Genomic DNA, 23,297 nt, shown 5'->3' on the forward strand with positions numbered 1-23,297 from the left:
AGCCTTGGAACCCTCAACAGACTTTTGAGTAGCCACAGTGAATAGTCTGTTGCAGTTGCATTTTGTTTCAGTCTCAGAGTGTCATCAGAACACAGTCTCATCACAATGCCATGGATGAGTTTCTGTTCTTGAGACCCGAAGATGTGGCCAAGCTGCTCCGAGGATTACACCCTTCCTTCTGTGCCCATCATGGCTTCCTATGTCTAGATGGAAAGACTTGCCTTGCTGAGTTCGCCATGGAGACAGTCCTTTGTTGAGGGAGTGGATGGGGCCAGTCGCTTTGAAGGAACTGGTCATGAAACATGGCCCTTGACCTTCAAACTTTAGGTAACTCTTGGCCAGTTGCACATATCCCCCTTTGAATAAGGCACTGGAGCAAATGGTTACTGGGACCTCTGTGCTTTCTGGGTGAGACTGATTCACTGGACCCATTTCAGTACTGCTTGGGACTCCGTTTGGGGACTGAGACTGCCTTCATAACCCTGAAAGACGACCTTTGCTGAGAGAGTTGGGGACTGCAGTCCTGTTGGTGCTTTCACCAGGCCTGAACTGGTGGAGCAGCTGCAGGCCAGAGGCATGGTTGGGCCACAGTTATCCGTGCACAGATCACATCCAAGTTGGACTGCTGAAATGTACTGCAGTTGAAGATTTAGTGGAGGCTTCAACCAGGTAAAGGTCAGTTTTAACACCTCTTCACTGGCTGCCAATTTCTGGGCACAATTCAAAGTGCTATTTACTATTAGCATAAAGCACTATATGTTCTGGAACTAGAGTACTTAAAGGATCACCTTTCCCCACATTGACCTACCAGCCAATTCTGAACAAAAAAACATTATGATACCTTTACTTTTCAGTTACTTCTAACTCAGTACATGTTACATATCACATCGGATATACCCAAATCACCACGCCATAAGCTGCATATATTTTTCATTTTGAAAACAGTACTTCTAAAGCATCAATATTGCCTTAGTTTTTCATCGGCTGTACTGTGGTTTCCTGTAAATGTTCAACAGCATGCAATCAGTTGAGTGTATTTTAATGCACAGTTTTAGGTAGTACTGCTCCAAGAATGAGTTCTCAGGGTGATGTGTGTCCTGCTTGCAAACACTCGAGGCCAAAACAGAAGCGATGACGATCACAGATCTCTATCTATAAACAGTAATCTGTGCTTGTGTAGCCCCGATATGGATTGGGGCTACAAGGAAGAGAGGGGGCCATTAAACAATTTTGACCTCTGCTCAGTTTCACTAATCAGAAATGGTATTATTAGCATTTTAAGGGGAAAAGCAGTGAGCCAAGCCTTGGTTACTGAAACCAAGCAGGGATTAAATCCCCTTTCTCCCCACAGCTCTAGTCCAGATGACACCCACACGTGCCCACAATCTACTTTTTACAGACTGATGTGAATTCATGATCTTTCTCGTATCTCTTTTGGCAGCGTCAGCATACTTTTCACCTGTTGTGAAACTACTCTAGGACACGATTCGCCCTCCTCCCGCTGCCCCTAACTAGGTTCATGCAAAGCTTTGCAGAACCTAACTCATAGTGGCTAGGACCATTTCTCCTTCATGATGGTAACAAGTTTCTGGTGATTGGGTGGCAGATCCTTTGGAGTTAAATCATTTTCCAAAGTGGGTGGTGACTGGTCCTCAAAGCTACTTTCTAATTCACTTGGTCCTGTTACGTCGGGAGATGGACTGACACCAGCAGATGTGGATGGTTCTGTCATGTCGTCGTTGCTTAATAATCCCACGGATTCGTCTTCTAGAAAGTCAACTTTGTATTTGGGCTGATTTTTTCTCTGCACCTTGATGGGACTCAGTTTATTTCTTTGCTCCTGGATGTCTGCATCACTTGCAATGTTTGCAAAGTCCTGCAGCCTGTTCTTCATTTCAGATTCTGCTTCTCTGATATACTGGGCTGCTACTGTTCTTTTGCAGCATTTAGTGATGACCCTGTGAGAGAGTCACGGGGAAAAAAAATCAGAGCTGGTATAACAGATCAACAGGCTCAGTTTCCACAGCTAAGAATATACAAGGGACTTGCTTCTCAGTAAAGAGATTGGGCTTTGAGAAGAAGAGGAGTTGATTTTTATATGCCGACTTTCTCTACCACTTAAGGAAGAATCAAACCGGCTTACAATCATCTTCCCTTCCCCTCCCCACAACAGATACCCTGTGAGGTAGGTGGGGCTGAGAGAGTGTGACTAGCCCAAGGTCACCCAGCTGGCTTCATGTGGAGGACTGGGGAAACAAATCCAGTTCACCAGATTAGCCTCTGCTCGTGGGGGAGTGGGGAATCAAACCCGTTTCTCCAGATCAGAGTCCACCGCTCCAAACCACTGCTCTTAACCACTACACCACACTGCCTCTCTGGAAGATAAGCTTACCCCACTTCAGCATGAATTTAAAATACATTATTGGTGTATGGAAATGAACAAGTAGACACATTGGTAGTAGAGAAAGGTAAGTAGGACAGCATCTAGACACTACCTTGCCGCTACTGCACAGTCTATTCATGGATGCTGGTGAATGGAGCAGGGTGCTGATAGAGCTCTCACTGAAATTAACAGGCTTTATGCCAGAATCCAACAGAGATCCTTCTAGCAAGGAAACTACTATTCAGACTAGTATGAATTTCTGCATTTTCCATGATTTATTGATTCTTAAACTCATAAGTAACGTGCTGCATACTCTCCATACATCCCAACTGTGCACATAGGTGGAGAGAGAAAAGAGGAACCGGGATTACACCCCCCCCCCACCCCGCACATGCACACACACAATTCTGTTCGTTTTTTAAACATAACTGTTTTGCCCAGGTGGTCCACATTCAACAAGGAGATCTGCATGTGGAAACGAGCCTGCTTCCACAGACACATCACCCCTATCTTAATTCAGACAATAAGTTTCCATCCCCGAGGAACTTAGCATGGAGTTCAGGAATGTCATGTTTTTCCTGCTCTGTGAGATTGATTAGGAGCAGTTGATGGAAGTCCACGTACAGATGAAGTTTCTACAATGGAGCAAACAGCAATTCTTGGGGCTGCTTCAAGTTGGGACGATGGTGCAGGGAGAAAGACTCGAGTTCCCTCTCCCCACATGCCCTAGTCCCAGTCTTAATTGGCCCCTCCCACAGCCACGGCAGGGTACAACTGGCCAGCAGTACTGCAGTGAAGATGGGAAGGAAGGTGAAGACCATGTGATATACATCACTAGACCCAGGTCCAAAAATGTCTCCTCTGGCTGGCAGCAGCGCTTTAGGATCCCAGGTGGAAACCCTCCCATCGCTTGCTACCCGATCCTCTTAATTAAAGAGGCCTGGAACTGAACTCAGGACCATCCACATGCAAAGCGGATGCTCTGCAAGTAGGCCACAGCCCCTGCCCCAAACAGGACAAGTTTCTTTGACGGAACAGGAAAATGGCTTAGTTAAAACACTCTTCGTAGCAAATTCCAGGTATGAAAGAAAAAAATAAGCAGAAAGCCGCTTGCTGCATGCATGTATAAAGCTTCCGTGTGGTCTCTATGGAATTTGCTATGAAAGCCACCTACAGTTCTGCCTGAGAGTTCAGTAATTCCACAGGCTGACTTAAGCCTTCAGCAGTGGTTTGATAAATAAATAGGATTTATCATGCTGGATACATTTTGAGGTAAATTGAAAAGATTCTTACACCCAAATTGTCACTAGGAGAAGGCTGGTGGCTGTGGATGATATCAAAAAAACAATCCACATTGGCAGAATTCCTGAAAAATACAAAAGAGATATAACTGTTCAACACGCCTTCTTCTCTCACACAAACATAGAAGCAGAGGAAGAGAGAGAGAGAGAGCAGAAATCTTTATTCACACTGAATTCTTTCTTGGAGCATCACTAAAACTCCAGCTTCTTTAAGCGAAGTTTCAACTTGAGCTACTACATGGGACTAATTAGTAAGAGGTAACTAGTAAGAAGATTTTGAGGTTTACATTAGTTTCTCATTTTTTCATATTTTTATGAGACTACAGACATAAATTCCTCGGAAGTAAAACTGAAGCCCAAACACCAAGGCAGCAAAACAGTATAAATGGGGAAGAGACAAATCCATGTTTTGAGAAGGCAGCTGGGGGCCTCAGCAGCTCACACAAACATAATCCTAGGCAGGAAAAGCACACAGCAAAGGCTCACGTTGGAAAAGGATCTTTTCCCCAATGCATAAAGGATTATTTTCTTTCCAGACTTGGACAGCAAGGATGGAGATAGATCCAGGGACGTCAAGTGAAGTTAATGAGTTCTTTTCCCTTATTGTGTATTTAGCTATTTGATGATCAAGCAGAACACAATGGTCGATTGTGGACTGGCCTTCTCTGAAGCCACTTTGTTCTTCTATTAAAATATTCATTTCTTCCAACCAGAGACTTAGCTTCCAATAAAGATGCCTTGCATAGAGTTTAGTGACTGCTAAGGAGGCTACCGTAATTGGTCTGTACTTTTGGGGATAGTTGACTGGCCCTTTTTTGTGTAATGGCACTACTACCGCAATCTCCCATCCTGAGTCTTCCTGTTCTATCAAAGAGGGTGAAAAGTTTAGCTAGTATTGGAGACCACCACTGTTTTTTAATTAGATCTGGGGGAATCAGGTCATAGCCCGGTGCTTTCCTTATACACACAGGCCCTTTGATTCCTCAGTGGACTGCCTCAGACCTCTCAGAAAACATCATCTAGGGCTCCTTTTGTCAAATACCAAATTTTCCCGTTAGTATGGCCAGATCTGCCTTGCTGGTAACTAAAATAAGACAAAATGTACTTAAGGCTCTGGAATAATCCATCCGTGATTAGAATCTGTACTGTTTTATGTGTATTTTGGAGGATTTTATCTTTTTACCCGTTTTAATTTCTGCTACATTTTTATTATTTATATTATATTATTATTCCCTAATTATATATGTATGCATTTAACTTTGATTTGTTTGGAGACTTGATGGCCTATGACTGCGAATAAAGTCTACTTGAGTGGAGTTCCTTTCCCTCTTCCCCAGTGCCACATTCCTCTTCTAGGAAATGCAGCTATTTAGGCCTAATCTAATGTACCATTAGGCCTAACCTAAACATTGGGGTTGTTTGTACTCTACAGAGTTTTCATAAACCAAGATTAAAAGTTTTAAACTTGTCTTATGCTATTTTAAATGTTTTTAAAATGTTTTAAGACTCGGACTGTAATTCTTTGATTGTAAGAATCTGTTAGTCCATGCTTTCCGTTTTATCATGTTTTGACTGGCTATGTGCCGCAAATAAATTATCTATCTGTCTGTCTATCCAATGCTATTTATGCAACCGTTTTGATCAGTGTTTGTGAAGATGTTAAAGGCATTTGTAATGTGAACAAGCATTCTGTCAAATATAGGTTTTAATATTCTCAATACAAACTGACTGAAGCAAAAACTTCTTTAATCTCCATCTGGTAGAATGTTTTCACAAATAAGAAAAACTGAAGAAACAGATGTTAACTTACTGTGGCAGTTTCTTTCACTTTGGGCACCTTTTCCATTGCTGCTTTGTGCCTTTGGACAATTTTCACATGCTGCTTGGCCATACTTGTCATTGTAAGATCCAGCAGCACACAGAACACAGATGGTATCATATTTTGCACTGAATCTACCTGGTGGGCATGTAACTACCGCAATATAAAAGAGAAAGGTTCAGCAGAATTAAACTTACTATAGAGTCAATTTGCTTACTTTTACTAATTATTTTATCTCCATTGGTAGCAGTTGATAACAACTTTTATTTATTGTCTTCATTTGTATCCAAATTTCTCCCGAAGTGGCCTACAACATTTTCCCCTTCTGTGTTTTATGCTCCCTTATGCCAATGGGAAAAGCACAAATGTCTCGTGCTTCCTTTTCCTGAAATAGATCTTTGCAGCTTCTCCTCTCCCTGGACACCAGGAGGGATCTAGGCTGGCTCCAGGAAGACTGAAAGGATGAGGCAGGCCACTCAAACTGTGGTCAGGTTCTGGAAAGCTCAGCAGCATTCTTGGCCCACAAACACAGAGCCGGGAATTACATAACTGCAAATTCATTGGAAGCGGTGTCTCTGTGTGGCTGCCCAGGACCCGGAGCAACCAGAGTGTGCAGCGTGGAGGGCACAATCACCCAGAAAATGTCCTCTTTGGATCCCATACTTTCTGATGGTCATGGTTAATTGATCTCAAATCGTATTTGTTAATGAGTTAGCTTTATTATTCAGGAATTTGGCAGAAAGGGAAAATAAATATCTTGAACTATTTAATGTAAATAATTTAATTATAATATTCATGCCAAATTACGTAAGTACTGCTAGAGATGCTGAAAGTTGTATTACTAGGATGACCAGATATGTTAATCAATCAAATGGGCAGCCTGCTGCCCCTCAGCTGGCCAGTAGGCAGAAGCAGGCCAGCTGAAGGGGGGCGATTAATGTCATTTCCGGGTTTACCCTGGAAGTGATGGGTATGCTCTAGCACATTTCTCCCAAAACTTTGTGGTTTTCAGTTTTTTTAGAGGAATGTGCTAGAACATCCCTGTCACTTCCGGGTTTACTGGTTTACCCCGGAAATGATGTTATTGCACCAGTCATCTCCTCAAGCCCCACCACAATGAAGCTCCCGCCGGTGACGAGGGGGGACCTGGCAACCCTACGCATTACATAAAATTCTCAATAAAATATAGGTAAAAAGTAAGTAGATGTTGCTTTCCATCCTCCTCTACTCTTGACTGCAAGCTCCACCCCTTGGATATAGGAGTCACCAACCTCCAAGTGGGCCTGGAGATTTCCCAGAATTACAACTGATCTGCAGATCAGTTCCCCAGGAGAAAATGGGTCCTCTGGAGGGTGGGCTCTATGGCATACTCAGATGAGTATAATGCTGACTCAGGACTGAAGGGAGGCTGTGCTGCCTTGCCCAGCTCTGTCTGAGCCTCAGTCCCTTGCTGGCTGCCTTCTGTTAGCTCTGGGTTGGCTACACAGGGCCCCTCTTCCTCTGATGAGTCCTCACTGCCATCCAGTCCTGACTGACCCACGACACTAGGCATTTCCAAACCTGGAGTTGGCAACTCCAATATAGGGAAATATGCTGGAGGCCACTTTCTGCCTGAGCTTTTGTTTCTTGAGTCTCTTTAGGGGGAAGTCCAAAAAGACCTGACATGCTGCTGAAATGACAAGACTGACAACCTGTCAGAGTTAAAGAAGTACAACGCTTAGATAAGAAGTTTGTGAAGTATGGGGCCCTGCATATTCAATAGTGGCAAGAAAAATTTAACAATAAGGTTCAGCTAGATGTTCTTTTCTCGTCGTAAAAATATTTGTTCTGATATGCCAAGGACATATATTATACAAAGGGTGGAATCAAACCAGCTTTTATGCTGGTGAAAATGGAAGGCAGTGCCCTTTGACTGCACAAAAAGATCATGCTCAGACTCATGCAATCTGCATGTGCAAAAGCTGTGTGGGACTGGGGCTGCAGTATGGAGCTGGGTGAGAATGAGTGGAAAAACTGACTGGTTCCAACCCAGCCACTGGACACTTACCGCAACACCCTGGACACGCTGTATTATTGTCTATAGTACTTATGTTTTTTCCAAACCCCGGTTTGCAGTGATCTATTTTAACACCAGTAAGCGAGCCAGGAATGTAATTTAAATTATCACTGTGAGAGGAGTCAACATTCTGGTCTTCAAAGAGCTTCCTGATCTTGTCATAAGCCTAGGTGTATAATGATTAACAAAAAAAAAAAAGCATATGAAAAGCACACTGATCAAATTATGACCTAACTAGTGGAGTAGGTCATGGATACTATACAATTTAAGATGGTATAGGGTTTGATCCAAACAGTTTTTCTGCTGGTGAAAAAAGAAGGACGGGTCCAATTTGACCAGCAAAAAGTACTATGCTGGGGATTGTGAAATCTGCATGTACAAAGCCTGTGTAGGATGAGGGTTGTAGTAGGAAGGAGAACTGAGTGAAATTGAGAGAAAAAGCTGTGTGGATCCAGCCTGTAGTCTGAAACATAAAATATGAAAAGCTTACTCCATGGCAAAACTTGCTAATAACTGATAGATTCATAAACTTCAGCAGTTGCAGAATACTGATGGTGTCACCCAGTCATATGTAGCTGTGATGATATCAAGATGAACAACTCACTGAGGGAACAAACTTCATTATCTTAATATCTGTTGGACTGATTTTGTTATGTAACGATATTTACATTAGCTGCAAAAGAATCCTATGTGTTGTGTTGAAAATATTTTACTCGTTTTTAATAAAAAGCTGTGAAATTTGAATAATAAAAAGCAATCACATTTTTACATCAGTAACAAGGTACATCACTTGTAAGTTTCTGAATGCTTGTAGCACTTCAGGTTTGCTACCTATTTTTCTTTGCCAACACAAAGATGTGTGTGAAGTCATTTTAAAACAAGTCTAAGATAAGCCACACACATATAGTGTTCATTATGAATGAGAGAACAATGCAATCTCTCAGGATTAATGGAGAAATTAAACTCACTACCGGAAACAACTAAACTAACATTTCAAATAGTACACCAGTACACGAGGACTGTAACATGTTTGTTTTATTAGATGTGATAATAGTGATTAATATTTGATATCTTGCCATGTCAGTACTGAAAAATATAATCTAGAAGTCTGAAAAAGATGGTCAGGAGCCAACAGTTCCTTCCTGTGCATTTAGCTCTAGGCCACAGGCCCCCGATGTGGTGCCAATGGACACCTTTCCTGGTGCCCACTAAGTGTTTTTAGAAAGTGGAGGGGACAGGTGGGGCTTTTGCCCAGCAGGGCTTCTGATGGGCCATTGGAGATATGACTGGCTGGGCAGATTGAAATAACATTGTTTCAGCAGCATCAGCCACCACAGTGTTAATTTTGTCCTCTCACTGTTCTTTCCCTGTGTATTTTTTTAAACTACCCCTCTTCTCCCTTGGGGCTTCCTCCTTGGGGCTGGTTCCACCTCCTGCAGTAGCCATTTTGTGGTTGCCCCCACCACCCTATGACAAGATTCCAAAGGTGCCCATGGGCTCAATAAGGTTGGGGAGCCTTGCTCTAGATCACCAAAATAGAAATATTAGTTTTTAATTCATTTAACCCAGTATCATACTACTTCTTTCTTTCACACTCAGCAAACATGCCACCTTTTTGTTTTTTTACAGTTCAGCTGAGGGCAAATGGGCAAAATCTAGCCTGACATATAGCAGATTTAGGTATGGCAAAACAAATACCTGTAAAAAAGGCTGCCCACCTCTAATTCAAAAACATCTCCAGAAGTACAATTTCAAAAAATTCCGACCAGTTTATAATCAATTTATTTTATTTTTATTTATGTCATTTGTCGTCTGCCTTTCTCACTCAGACTCAAGGCAGATTACACAGAATGAGTAAATACAATCAACAGGATGGAGTATTCAATAAGCAATACAATAGGATTAGGGTTATAGAACCAATCAGAACTGTAGCATAGCATAAGTATTAACATGACACATTAAATGATACAAAAATTATAGTAAGATCGTACTTACAGCAAGCTAAACATAGTAGTATAGACCACAGTCCCTAATAATATATCTAAGTAACTGTGAATAATGTAGTACATTGCAACTCTATTGCCTGCATAGAAAAGCTCTCTTGAATAATTCAGTTTTGCAGTTTACTAAAAGCCTGGAAAGTGGGAACCTTCCTGACATCCTCAGGAAGGCCATTCCATAAGGTGGGGGCCTCAACAGAGAAGGCACGTGTATGGGAAGTTGTTGATTATGCCCATTTGCAGGTTGGCACCTGCAGAAGATGTTGCTCAGATGAACGAAGTTGTTGTGGCAGTGCACAGGATGAGAGACGATCTCGCAGATATGAGGATCCAGTGCCATGAAGGGATTTGTATGTAGCCAATACCTTAAATTGAGCCTGTACCTCTGTTACCAGCTCTCACATGGTAGTGTCAAGCAAAGAGGGCAGTATCCCCGCAAATCACTCTATAAGATTTAAACCCTAGCAGCATATTCATATAGGAAAAACGTACCCAGGTCACACAGCATTCCGTTCTCCAAAACACCATAAAGACATTATAATACCATGAACGCTTAGAATAGTTCTACATTACCTCTTTGATGTTGCTGATGGAATGTTCACATTGAGAACCTCTACAGAGATCTGCTACAGTCAGCACTAAAGGAAACACTACAAATAGAGAAAGTTAACTGATATTTTGTTATTTTAAATGCATATTTGTGTGATAAAGTAGCCTTATGCATTTATTTATTATATTTATCCTGCCTTTCTGCCGAATCAGGGCCACCAAGGTGGCTGGCAATTAAAACAGCATAACAAAATATATAATAAAACCAATTAAAATGGGGAGAAAATAAACTTATAAAATAGATGGCAGCAAATTAAAAAACAAGGCAAGGAAGGATAACTGAGGAAATGCCAAATGAAACATAAAGCAAATCTTCATCCCCCTGGTGGAAGACAGCTATAGAAGGGGACAAATTAATATCCCTGGCAAGAGATCATGGAAGAATTCTACCCAAACCACTGTTGCTGTTCATAACCGGGAGAAAGAAGCTAAGAAAGAAGAGGTTTCCGAGAAAGCGGCTTAGATGCACAGTAGTCACACGGAACACTGACCTTGATGGCCCTGGCTAGCCCCGTCTCATCAGATCTTAGAAGCTAAGCATGTCTGTCCCTGACTAGTACTTGGATGGGAGACCCCCCCAAAAAAGTTGAGGGCTGCTTTGCAGAGGCAGGCAATAGCAACCCAGTTCTGAACGTCCCTTGCCTTAAAAACACAGGGTCTCCATATGTCGGCCGCAACTTGACGACACTTTCCACCAGTCACACAGAAGGCTATTTTAGGGATCAGATGTTTGGATCAATAGTCACCTATCCTGATTCAGCATAGCCATGCCGGCAGAGCTTTCCAGAAGGGAAAGTCTGCACCGGCGTGGGGGGTGTTCCTGGGGGAAGGGGTGGAGCTGCCTTTAGGCAGCTTCCACAGCCCTTTTGCCCCAGGAATGCCCCCTTGAGCGGCAACGGGGCTGCACCACCTTTTTTGGCAGCACATCCTCGCTGTTCCTTACAGGGCATTGTTTCTATTTTTCTGAACTACCTCAAGAAACTTGGCAATGAGGTGATTTAAAAATACCTTAAACAAACGAAGAAAACTCATGAGTAAAGCTTTCACCTTACCAGCAAACTGAAATGTAAGCTTGTATGTTAGCTTCTCCAGTGTATCTGTGTTAGCATGGCACTCTACATGCCACTGTTGGATCTCACACTGCAGGTTGTGGATTAAGTTCTCCAGTTGCTCTAAGAGGTACTTTTCAAATGAAGCAACGAGATTGGTTTCGCAGGTTTGAATTGCGAACTCAGATGATAACTGTATACTCCTTCCTGGCTTGTGATATACTATTAAAAAGTCAGAGAAGAAATAATATATTAATTACCCATCTTAATATTCTGTATTAATTACCCATAAGAACATAAGAAGAGCCATGTTGGACCAGACCAAAGGCCCATCTAGTCCTGCAGTCTGTTCACACAGTGGCCACGCAGTTGCCTCTAGGAAACCCACAAACAGGAAGAGTGCAACAGCATCAACCTGCCTATCCTGCCCAGCAACTGCTTTATAGAGACATACTACCTCTGGTACTAGAGGGAGTAGATACCAACAAGGGTGAACCTACCAAGAAACCTGCGGGGAGGGAACATTCTCCTGCCTTTGCTTCCTTCACTCTCTCCCCAAAAGATCCTCCCTCTCGCTTTCTTCCTTCACCCTTTATCTATCAATCTTCCCTCTCCCTTCTCCCCTTCCCATGTCAGTCTCCCTCCTTCTTTCTCCCACCCTCTTCTGTATCAATCCTCTCTTATCCCCCATTTCTCCCTTCACCCCTTGTATATCAATCTCCCCCACTCTTATCCCCAGCCCATCTCAATCTGCCCCTCTCTTTCTCATCTTTCTTTCCCCTCAGAAAATCTCCCTTTTTTTCTGACAATCCCTGCTTTTCTTTTTATCTCCCCTCTCCCTCAGACAATTCCCTTCTTTCTCTTTCTGTCCCCCCTCCCTCAGACAACCCTCTTTCTTTCTCCCCCACCCCCGGCAATTCCTCTTCTTTCTATTTCTCTCCCCCTCCCTCAGACAATTCTCCCTTCTTTCTCTTTCTCTCCACCCCACTCAACCTTTTCTTTCTTTCTTTCTTTCTTTCTTTCTTTCTTTCTTTCTTTCTTTCTCTTTCTTTCTTTCTATCTTTCTTTCTTTCTTTCTATCTTTCTTTCTATCTTTCTTTCTCTCTCTCTCTCTCTCTCTCTTTCTTTCTTTCTTTTCTTTCTTTCTTTCTCTCTCTTTCTCTCCCCCCCAGGCAATTCCCCCTTCTTTCTATTTCTCTCCCCTCCCCCCATTGCCAAGACTTGCACAGCTTGAGGCCCCACCACCCACCTTTGAGCCCGGTGGCAACAGTGCCTGGGAGCTGCTCCAAGTCCAGAGCGGCTCCTGGCATCAGCTGCTGTGGCAGCCGGGTGTGCAGCAGCCCTCAGTGTCTGTTGCGGCAGACCCAGAAGCAGCTCTTGCTGTCTGCTGAAGCAGCAACTGGACCTGCAGTAGCTCTTGGTGTCTGCCATTATGGCGGTCAGGCCCAGAGTGATTCTTGGCATCTGCTACTGCCATCGGTCCCGGAGCAGTTCCCAGAGTCCACCGCTGCCATAGTTGGACACAGAGTGGCTCCTGGCATCCCCTGCCACTGCAGCTGGGCCCGGAGCTGCTCCCAGATCCACTGCTGCCATGGCCAGGCCCAGAGCAGCTGCCTGAAGTTGGGGTCAGAATGGCTCCTGGAGTCCACCGCCGCACTGAGTTCAGAGTGGCTGCCTGAAGCCGAACCCAGAGTGGCTTGTGGAGTCTGCCACCGCCAGGTCTGTCAAGGTAAGTGCATTGCCCATGCATGCGCGGACAATGCAACTGTATTATCGTGGGCATTTAACCCTATATTTTATTTCAGATTTTTTTGCAAACCTGGGCAGTCCCCCAAGTTGCAGAAAAGTCTGTTTAGTGTCTGTGTGGCCCCAATCTGTGGATTTTTGTATCTATAGATGGGGGCCGCACATTGCTATTAGATATATAGATAAGATTGGTAGCCATTGATAATCCTCTATGAATTTGTCCACTCCCTTTTAAAGCCTTCCAAGTTGGTGGCCATGATCACATCCTGTAGTGTAAGCCTAATTTGCATCAACCTATCTCTATACACTTGAGAGACAATTTGGTGAAGCTGCCACTGCTTGTGACACTTATTTTCCAATCTGAGGGGTTTTCCCCCCCATAATTAAGCACTGGCTTTTAGTATATTTCTCACTAACAACATAAAAAAAGATTGAACTTACTGGCTTAGATTTTCAGCCTGCAAATACCACAATTAGAGGAAATTTTTCTACCACCGTCGCCTAAAATGATCATCAGCCAAATGAAATTTGTTCCAGTATTCTTTATTTGATTACTGGCAATTTCTATTCTACATATAAAGCAAATCATCTGCCAACTGAACTTATGCTCCCAAAACATCTATTACTACCTGAACTGGCTACTGCTGTTCTTGATTTTTGAACCAAAATTAATTTCAGTGGGTTTAGGCACACCTGACTTGCACAGGATTAGATTAGTTGCATTAACCTCAGTAGGCACTTCACAGAAATAAACATGTTTAAGATTGAGCTTTAAGGCTTTTAAAACTTAATCCTATCCAGGACTGTGGCTAATTCCTAAATTAGAGAGATTTATTTTAACATTTCACAGCCACCTTTCTGCTAAATAGTACTCAAGGTTGTACATAATATAAAAAATAAAATCAAAAAGGCAGTCTATGTATTTTAGTTAGGAAATTTAGTTGCCACCCACATGAGGAAAACACAAGTACATATGCAAACAGAAATAGAAAAAATTCCCAAATTACACAATCAGAACACCACCTTAAATCACAAAATTATAGTCATGGAAAGTAAAATCTTCACTTATTTTTCAAAAGAGAGCAGCCATGTGGCCTGCTAGGCTTCTATAGAAACATCATTCCACCAGCTGCGGAGCCACCACTGCAAAGGATATGCCCCTTGCGCTGCCAGATATATAATGTACTCCTATGCAGTTACTCCAGCCTAAGTACATTGATGTTAATTAGGCCATCCTAACTTTGCATAGGTCCACACTGTTAACTTCAAATGAGTGGTAGACAAATCTTCTGCTGATCTCAGCAAAAGGAGAGAGATATAAGAAAGACTTTCTGGCAGATAAGTTGCCCTAACTGCTCAGATGGATCCAGCCAGCATTTTCACTCAGCGTCTCCCAGTCTCTCAGCATCTTCCAGTGTCTCCCTACTGCAGCTCCTGCCGCACATGGTTTTCATACATGAAAGCCCCATGGTTCTCAGTATAGTCTTTTTTGGTAGTAAAAAAAGCACTCTTCTTTCCTTTTCACCAGCAGAAAAGATGGATGGATCCAACCCACCCAGTGCAGATGTGGCAACCTGTGGCATGGGTGTCAGAAGTGGCATAGGCAGGCAGAGTTTCTGCCACACCTGGACTGGGATAAAAGCTCACGGTCCTCAATGTAACATGGAGTCAGACCTAGACTCCTGCCTTCCATCTCCTGTTTCCTTGTTGCATATCCACAGTAGTAAATACTACAGAGGCATTCCTTCTAATGGTGCATATTCTGTACAACCCCCTACTGTGGCACACTTGTCAAAATGTTTGGCTACTACAGATTTAGTCTGCAATAAGGATACAAAGAACCCGAAGCTAACTGGAAGCCAGTGTAATGGAATAGATGGTCCCTTGAAATGAATAATGTCCCAGTGACTTCCAGCAACATGTACAAGCTGACTTCCTGAAGGGAGATCTGTGGGATTGCCTCTAGAAACAGACAAAAATCATCAGTCTGGTTGTGCTGAGTGGCACTTAATGTAGCTAATCAGGTGCAATTACAGGGGAGATTCTGCTCGAAATGAGTACATTATTCTGCTTTAGCACTGTGAGGTTTTCAAGAGATTATTTTTAAAACAGCATTTTAATAGCATATAGGGTTCCAGACTCCAGTTCTTAAAACACAATTACTCACTGGGTTTACATTCAAGAGTACTAAAATAACTGTAGCAACATAATATTACAGTCACCTTACATCATACTAGATTTTTAAAGTATAATAGAATTAGTTCAGTGAGTTTATTCTAATGGGTATTTTTGTACAACTGAAGGGTACTCTTCTAATATTTCATTGTGCTTTACAAGCAAATGAGTACTTGAGTATTTCACAAATGCATGCCATAGAAATGGTTCCTCCATTAGCAATAAGCATTTCTCCTTGTGGAAGAGGGGGAAATTTTTTTTGTCAAACCCCCCCTCTCACTGCAGCACCCCCTCCAGCTTTGAGAAACATGATAGCTGCAGAGGAAGGACAGAGGAACACAGGGTCAACAGCAGTTTAAATTCAGAAACCAAATTATTAATATCTTACTTACCAATAAAGGTTATATGTCTGTATGTACGTACCATAAACCATGAAATTAGTTTCTTTGGTCATTTGGTTATTTTCATATATAAAGTTTATGTTGCAAGTATAACTTCCAGCATCACTGCCCTGAACACTATGAATCTCCAAGCAACCATCATCGGTTAAAACAAATCTTTTTGTTTCTACAAATAAAAACAAATAGCCAAATTGAGTACAACTGTGTCATTAAGTAGTAATGAACCAATCATAAAGTCACCCATGGGGATCTAAAAGTCAGGAATGCACTTTAGACTGATATTGGGCAGTAAGGCAGGATTAGCATGCATTCGTATATAGTCAAAATATACAGCCTTTGATTGTTATGTTACAAGCAAAAAAGAAGGGAGACTGATTTAACCAGAGGAACAATAGCTGTGAGCAGTTCAGTCCATTGATTCTGCACTGCCTACTAGGGGTGTGCACCAATTCCCCCCCCCCTCCGGTATTTTCGGGTTCAGGTTTATTAAACCTGAAAATTTTTGAAAAACCCAGAAACCCCAGATTTTTCAAAAAAATTCAGTTTAATAAACTTGAACCCGAAAAATACTGAAAAAATTGGTGCACAGGTGGGAAGGTGTGGAAGCGTTCCTTTCGCTGCTTCCAGTGGCAAAAAGAACGCTCCCCTGCCTTCTTGTTGGAGTAACTTGCTGCCTCGGACCTCCATGGAAGCCTGCGGTGGCAAGCTTCTTGAATAGGAAGGCAGGGGGCATTGCTTTTGCCACTGGCAGCAGTGAAAGGAACACTCCCCCGCCTTCCTATGGAACTCCTGGGAAGGCAGGTGGGGGGGGGGGCTTCATTAAGATCCATGCTGCCAAGCCTGGCAGCGTAGATCTACGTGAAGCTGCCCCCAACCTTCCCGGGACTCCCAGGAAGGAGGGCAGTTAGCACTTTGTTAAGATCCACGCTGCCAAGCCTGGAAGCATGGATCTAAGTTTAGCTCCCCACGCCTGCCTTCCCGGGACTCCTGAATAACCCGAATACCGATTCCCCTTTCCCCCTATTTGGCTGCAATTAAACCCGAAAAAAGCCGAAAGGGCTTATTTCGGGTTTATTTATAGCTCGGTAAAACCAATATGCACAGCCCTACTGCCTACCCCAAAACAGTAACATTGGAAACGAGATAAAATTAGCACATTGCTACTGCCCATAATTGCATACCGACGATAACCATATTTGCCATAAATGAAGATAGATCACGATGGGTCGCCATGTTAGCCTGTTTGTAGCAGTAGAAAAGAGCAAGAGTCTAGTAGCCCCTTAAAGACTAACAAAATTTCTGGCAGGGTATGAGCTTTCGTGAGTCACAGCTAGTGAGTTTTGACTCACGAAAGCTCATACACTGCCAGAAATTTTGTTAGTCTTTAAGGGGCTACTAGACTCTTGCTCTTTTCTACTGCCATAAATGAAGGCACTAATAAAAATACAACAAAAGTATGCCCTTTACACACCATGAAGTCACCTCTACCCAGTACACACATCTTGCCCATAAAAAAAACCTTTAATTTTTTTTACTTATTTAAAAAATGTACATCCCACTTTTCTGCTGTTACAAGGGCTGCCAAGGCAGCTAACAATTTAAAATATACAATATAAAATTACACAGTGAGGTGTAGCCATGCTACTTAAGGGCATGTGTCCCACTGCAGAAGTGTACCAATAGCTCCTTTGTGTGGCATCTGTTCAGTAAGCTCCTTCAAACTGTAGAGAAAGATACACATCAAACAATTAAAATTTAAACGATTAAAACAATATTTACCTTTTGTTATTGGTCCTAAGGGGCCAGTCCACTGGCACTTGGGATCAGTGATGCTCCTCATTAATAGTTCTTCACTCAAACAATTTAGAATTATACTTTTTGAATTAATAAGAACATACACTGGAACTGAAGGGAAAGATATATTATAATTATATTTAGGAAAAAGGAGAAACAAAAATAAATCCAGATGTATTTTACAAAGCAATACTTCTGTGAAAGCCCACCAAAATTAATTAAAATTATGCAGGAGGGTATTCAATTATTTATTTACTTCAGTTATACCCAGCATTTTTTCCCAATGGGAGTGGCAGCTTACATTGTTCTCCTCCATTTTATCTTCACAACAACCCTGTGAGGTAGATTATCCTGTGAGTATGTAACTGGCCCAAGGTCACCCAGCAAGCTTCCAAGGCAGAGGGAGGATTTGAACCTGGCTCTTCTAGATAACAGAGGGACACTAACCACTACACTACATTAGCTCTAGTTGTCTACTCCAATTAAAGGTTTAAACATGCAACCAAGAGAACACAAAGTCATAAACACATTAAGTATACAACTGGACAAGATGCAGGAGATCTGTAACCAGACCTCCTGCTGCCATTAATTTTATGTGCAGGCTGCACATTTCTTTTTATAACTCTGCAACCAAAAGGGCTAGACCTAGGAAATAGTACACTGTTTCAACAGATTGTTATAATGTTAGAATGCTATAGCAATCTAGCAATTTCCGATATTTAAAAGGGGAAGGAAGTGGTGGTGGTGTTAAGTGAAGCAATAAAAATACAAGGAAAACTTCATTGCCTGTAAATATCTCTGTATTCACAGCAGCAGCAACAGAGAATCATTTCCATGAGGAAGAAGCCCCAGAAATCAACCATGGATCTGCCATGTTTTATTTTATTGTTACTTAGATAGATTGTTTATTTACGGCCCTTGGCCAGATAAAACAAAATACATGGACTAAAATAGTCTTACAGACAAAGGTTTACAGTCAAAGTCTTAAATCACTTAATTTTTTTTTAAAAAAAATAAAAAATAACATTCAAGTTACATCTGCCATTTGGACTAAGAGACTACTCTATGGCAACGAATTTTCATTGCTGCCGTACAAAATTTTGCTACCTGAGAGGTGATTGAAAGATTATCTCCTTGTAGGAGCTTTTCGATCTTTTCTCTTTCCCTGTCGGGTCCCATTCTCAGTATGAGGGGCTCAATAAACTTAGAACAAGGTATTGTGTAAAAGTTACAGTTCATGAGAACATGTTCAGTGGTTTCTAAATCCCTGGATTTACAGGGCAGAGTCTCTCTGCCCTGGGTATTTTCTTAAATTTCCCCTCTAACATAGCAGAGGGTAAGGCTATGCACCTATTCAAGGTAAAAGCCCTCCTATATTTGTTTATCTCTAAGTAACGGAGATAGGCTGCTGGTGCAAGGATAAATTTGGAGTTGGGGGAGGAGCCATAAATAGAGGCTAAATCTGCTTGTCGCTCACAGAACGTTGCCACTCTCACTAGCGCCCTCCTTAGGCCAACTGGGGTTCTTGAAAGAAGTACCGTGTCATCAACATAGAGCAATATATGGATATGCCTGTCCGCTAGTTTAGGTGGATGTAAATCCGGTGCGTTCAAGGAACTGACTATGTTATTTATATAATAGGCGAATAGCGGGGGGCAAGTAAACAGCCCTGCCTAACTCCTCTATAGGTGTTTATGGGGACGGTAAGATGTCCTCTTCTATTGCACCTGACTCTCAGTGCTGTCCGTTCATGTAGGGCTCATTTATTGTTATTTAATTTCAATACTTAAGCTCTAAGGTGAATCAGTTGTTTTCTCTATTAGGTCTCTGCAAATAAACTAGTTATATATTACAGTACATATGTGGAATGTAGGAATGCCAGCCTCCAGGTGGCACCTGGGGATCCCCTGGAATTACAGCTCATGTCCAGACTACAGAGATCAGTTCCCCTGGAGAAAATGGATGTTTTGGAGCGTGGATTCTATGGCACTGTACCCCACTGAGGTCCATGTCCTACCCAAGCACCATCTTCAAATCTCTAGGAGTTTCCTAACCTGGAATTGGCAACTCTACCCCCATCCCCCGCCGGAGGCCAGGGGGGAACTGGCAACCCTAATGGAACAACAACCAACAGCCGTTTTTAAACTTGAAAATCTGCTCTTGTAGGTTATCCGGGCTGTGTAACCGTGGTCTTGGTATTTTCTTTCCTGACGTTTCGCCAGCAGCTGTGGCAGGCATCTTCAGAGGAGTAACACTGAAGGACAGTGTCTCTCTCCTTCAGTGTTACTCCTCTGAAGATGCCTGCCACAGCTGCTGGCGAAATGTCAGGAAAGAAAATAACAAGACCACGGTTACACAGCCCGGATAACCTAGAAGAACCAATGAACTCTGACCATGAAAGCCTTCGACAATATTTTGAAAATCTGCCTTCGGAAGGTTTCAGATATGTGAAACTCCAAGGGCAATAAAGCTATTTGGAGGGATAATTTGGAGCACACAAGAAAATACTTTCTACCCCTTTCCTTCTCAGATCCCAACCATCTCCTCTTGATGAAGGTTTTCAGTATTAAGAGGACTGCTGTTACATACAGGGATAATAGTATAATTAGAGGACGAGTCTCCATTGGTTTTGTGGGTTTGATTGAGATTTATCTTCCGAAGAAGAAGAAGAGTTGCTTTTTATATGCCGATTTTCTCTACCTTTTAAGGAGAAGCATATGAAAAGATCTACATGTTAAGGAAGTCTTTTCATTTACCTTCACAAATTATAGCCCATGAGCATCTTTGCAAGTATGTTATAAATATTTTCCAATAAAAAAAAAAAAACTTATGATGGGGCAATGTGTGACAAAAAAAAGTCAAAAAATTCAGTGAAGTCTGGATACGCATACGTGAGACACAGTTTTCTGGATCTGGGACAATGACCAGCATCTATAGAGCTGGAAGTAAATAATGATATGGAAGAAATGAAACAAAAATGCAACAGAGATTCATCCCTTCAATAATTGTCCAAAATCAACAAGTTCAGAAAAAAATGGATTACCAGTTTTTCCTTCTATTCCAAGAATATGATTAGATGTTTGTGGAGGTTCTGGGTTAGATGTTGTAGTTTCATTCTGAGCCTCTGAATCTGGCAAAGTATCTCTCACTTCTCCCTTGAAACGTATTGCCCTTTTCTTTAAACAGCAGATTGTATTCACAAAGAATGAGCTTGCAGCTAAAGCAATATGGAAAAAAAACAATCCTGGTGTAAAAAACAAAAAGCAAATAAAACTAAAACCCTATAAAACTTAATAGTACTATCAAAATCACTAGTTTGAATCTCTGTAGCCGTATTTTACAATTGCCCTTTTCAAATACGCACTCAGCAGTTATTACAAACATAACACTCTATGGGACTAATATGGACATAACAATAATGTTCTTTATCCATGCCAAAAACTCTTCACCAGCTGCGTGCGAATTCTGACCCCTTCCCCTAACCTTAAGATGTCAGCACCAGGATTATTTGGCTACACTTAACCAGTATCTGAAACCAGCATCAAACGTACATTACAAGTGACTGAATTTTAGTCCAGTAGCACCTTATAGACCAACAAGATTTTCAGGGTATACGTTTTTCAGAGTCAAAGATATGTGACAATGGGAGCTTTGACTCTTGAAAGCTTGTACCCCCAAAATCTTGTTGGTCTATAAGGTGCTACTGGACTCAAATCTAGTTGTTCTAATGCAGACCAACACGGCTACCTTCTGAAACTAATTTAATTAAGAGTGAACTCTAATAACAAAAGTAATTTAAAACTTAATTCTGCATTTCTATGCAGACTTACTTGGGACTAAATACTACTGAATACAGTACAATCCACTTTCATAAAGATACCCAGAATTGGGCTACCGTATATACCCATGTATAAGCCGACCCGCGTATAAGCCGAGGTGCCTAATTTCTCCCCCAAAATGGGGAAAAATTAGGCACCCGCGTATAAGCCGAGGGTCGGCTTATAACCCCTCCCCCCCCCGCAGGCTTACCTGACAGGGCTCCCGGCGAAGGCGGTGGTGGTGGCGGCGGGGCCCCCGCAGGAGGCTTCCAGGGCGGGGGGAGGCAGGAGCGCTCGGCTGCCGGCTTCCCCCGGCCCTTCCAGGGCGGGTGGAGGCAGGAGCGCTCGGCTGCCGGCTTCCCCCGGCCCTTCCAGGGCGGGGGGAGGCAGGAGCGCTCAGCTGCCGGCTTCCCCCGGCCCTTCCAGGGCGGGGGGAGGCAGGAGCGCTCAGCTGCCGGCTTCCCCCGGCCCTTCCAGGGCGGGGGGAGGCAGGAGCGCTCGGCTGCCGGCTTCCCCCGGCCCTTCCAGGGCGGGGGGAGCCAGGTGCGCCCGGCGGCGGCGGCCTTGCAGCGGCCGCAGGAGGCCCTCACAGAGCGCTCCTGGCCGGGGGAAGCCGCATGGGCCCGGCAGCGATGGCGGCGGTAAGTTGCTCCCTCCCTCCTCCCTCCTCCCCTCCCCTACCGTATTGACCCGCGTATAAGCTGAGGCCGGCTTTTTCAGCCCTTTTTTTGGGCTGAAAAACTCGGCTTATACGCGAGTATATACGGTATTCTATTCTGAAAGTGTAGGTTTTATATTTTAACTATGGGCCAGGGAAATGCAAAGACCATTTTATGCATTCCTTGTGAACAAAGTATATATGAGAGGGTTGTGAAAATAAAATGAAAATATCCTCAAAGCTGTGATGTTGCTATAGATACTAAACTGCGAATATCTTGGGGAACTGCCAATATCTTCAGCATGTTCAGTATAAGCGACTTTAATACAGCTGTAACTGAAATATTGGATTCTTGCCATCTGACTTAATTTTGTGGTTTCTAGTTGCTTCATTGTCTGAAACTCCCTTAATCTTGTTTATAACAGAGCTAGTGTAATGTAGTATAAGAGACAGAGGTCTTTTATGCATGGCTGTTTCCCCTGCTGTCACCCCTCCAATGACTTTGGCTCCATCAGAGGTTGCCTTGCTCTCCCCCTGTTTCCCTGCATTTCCCGAGTTTAAACCATCGGAAATGGCATGCATAATCAAAACAAAGACCCAAACCCGTCAGAGGGGTGATGGTGAGGAAAGCAGCCATGCATAAAAGACTTAAGCTATGGAAGTACCAGTTTCTCAGCCATAAACTTGCTAGGTAGCCATGGGCATGGTACTCTTTACATCTACAATACTCTCCTTTACAGAGTTGCTGTAAGGAGCACAGAAAGATATTGGACGTCAAGCTCTTTGAACTTTTGAAACTCCTATATAAATGACATTTTTGCTGAAGGCTGCTTGGGAAAAGCAGGAAAACAGGACAACTTTTAAAACCCAGTATTTTGTGAGTTGCATCGCCAGATCACAGCATGTGTGGCTTCTCCCACCTGTTTGCTCTCTCCTCTACCTTCGGCATGGCAAAATGAGAGTCCTGCTTATGCCAGAAGGTAGATAGATATATGGGGTGGCCCTGAAGGGACCAGGGAAGGTTGAGGATGATCTCTTGCTGCTAAAGGCTTTGCAAACCCTAGCTGTGCCCTTGCTAAATATTTGCCTGACCCAGATGCAAAGACAGACCAGGCTCCAATGGCCTTTCAGCGTTCCCTTACAAGACGAAACCAGGTACGCCCTTTGTATGAAACAGTGCGACAGGCCAAAAGTTTAAGAGTTGTGCCCTTACAAGAGCCCCACCTCGGGTCAGATTCATTACTTCTGCCCCTGGGTCAGCCACTTTTACTGGTTCTGCCACTTTGGGTGGTTGCTGGGACAGGCAGAAATCCACCAGGTGCTGTCCCTTCCTCTCTCACAAATGGAGTCAGCACATGGGGGAAAGACTTCACTGGCTGGATTTCTGCCTGTCATGCAAGTGTGTATGTTGGGGGTTTGTAAAAGCAACTTTGGCTGCACTCTTCCTGGAGCAAGCCCCAATTGACAAAATGAGACCTACATCTCTGA

The 23,297-nt window shown here is 43.0% G+C and overlaps 1 protein-coding gene across 1 annotated transcript; it reads right to left on the reverse strand.

The window, feature by feature from the left end:
- Window positions 1–1,552: 1,552 nt before the first annotated feature.
- Window positions 1,553–20,447, reverse strand: LOC130484779 (zona pellucida-binding protein 2-like). Its single transcript, XM_056857864.1, has 9 exons — window positions 20,377–20,447; window positions 17,319–17,444; window positions 15,562–15,705; window positions 11,221–11,439; window positions 10,133–10,209; window positions 7,551–7,725; window positions 5,495–5,656; window positions 3,677–3,749; window positions 1,553–1,958 (listed from the first exon to the last, which is right to left on the reverse strand). The coding sequence occupies exons 2-9, from the start codon at window positions 17,377–17,379 to the stop codon at window positions 1,553–1,555; spliced, it is 1,317 nt and encodes a 438-aa protein (XP_056713842.1). The 5' UTR covers window positions 17,380–17,444; window positions 20,377–20,447.
- Between the last annotated feature and the right edge of the window lie 2,850 nt (window positions 20,448–23,297).

The sequence above is a fragment of the Euleptes europaea genome, chromosome 11 (genome assembly GCF_029931775.1).
Source record: "Euleptes europaea isolate rEulEur1 chromosome 11, rEulEur1.hap1, whole genome shotgun sequence".
Classification (NCBI taxonomy): Eukaryota; Metazoa; Chordata; class Lepidosauria; order Squamata; family Sphaerodactylidae; genus Euleptes; species Euleptes europaea.

Excerpts from the sequence above, each read along its gene's own strand:
- LOC130484779 (XM_056857864.1), bottom strand. The coding sequence starts at position 17,379 with ATGAGGAGCATCACTGATCCCAAGTGCCAGTGGACTGGCCCCTTAGGA. Across the intron at positions 11,440-15,561 it reads AACTAATTTCATGGTTTATG|TATATCACAAGCCAGGAAGG; the intron begins GTACGTACATAC and ends ACTTTTTAATAG. Across the intron at positions 10,210-11,220 it reads GCTTACATTTCAGTTTGCTG|TGTTTCCTTTAGTGCTGACT; the intron begins GTAAGGTGAAAG and ends CTCTATTTGTAG.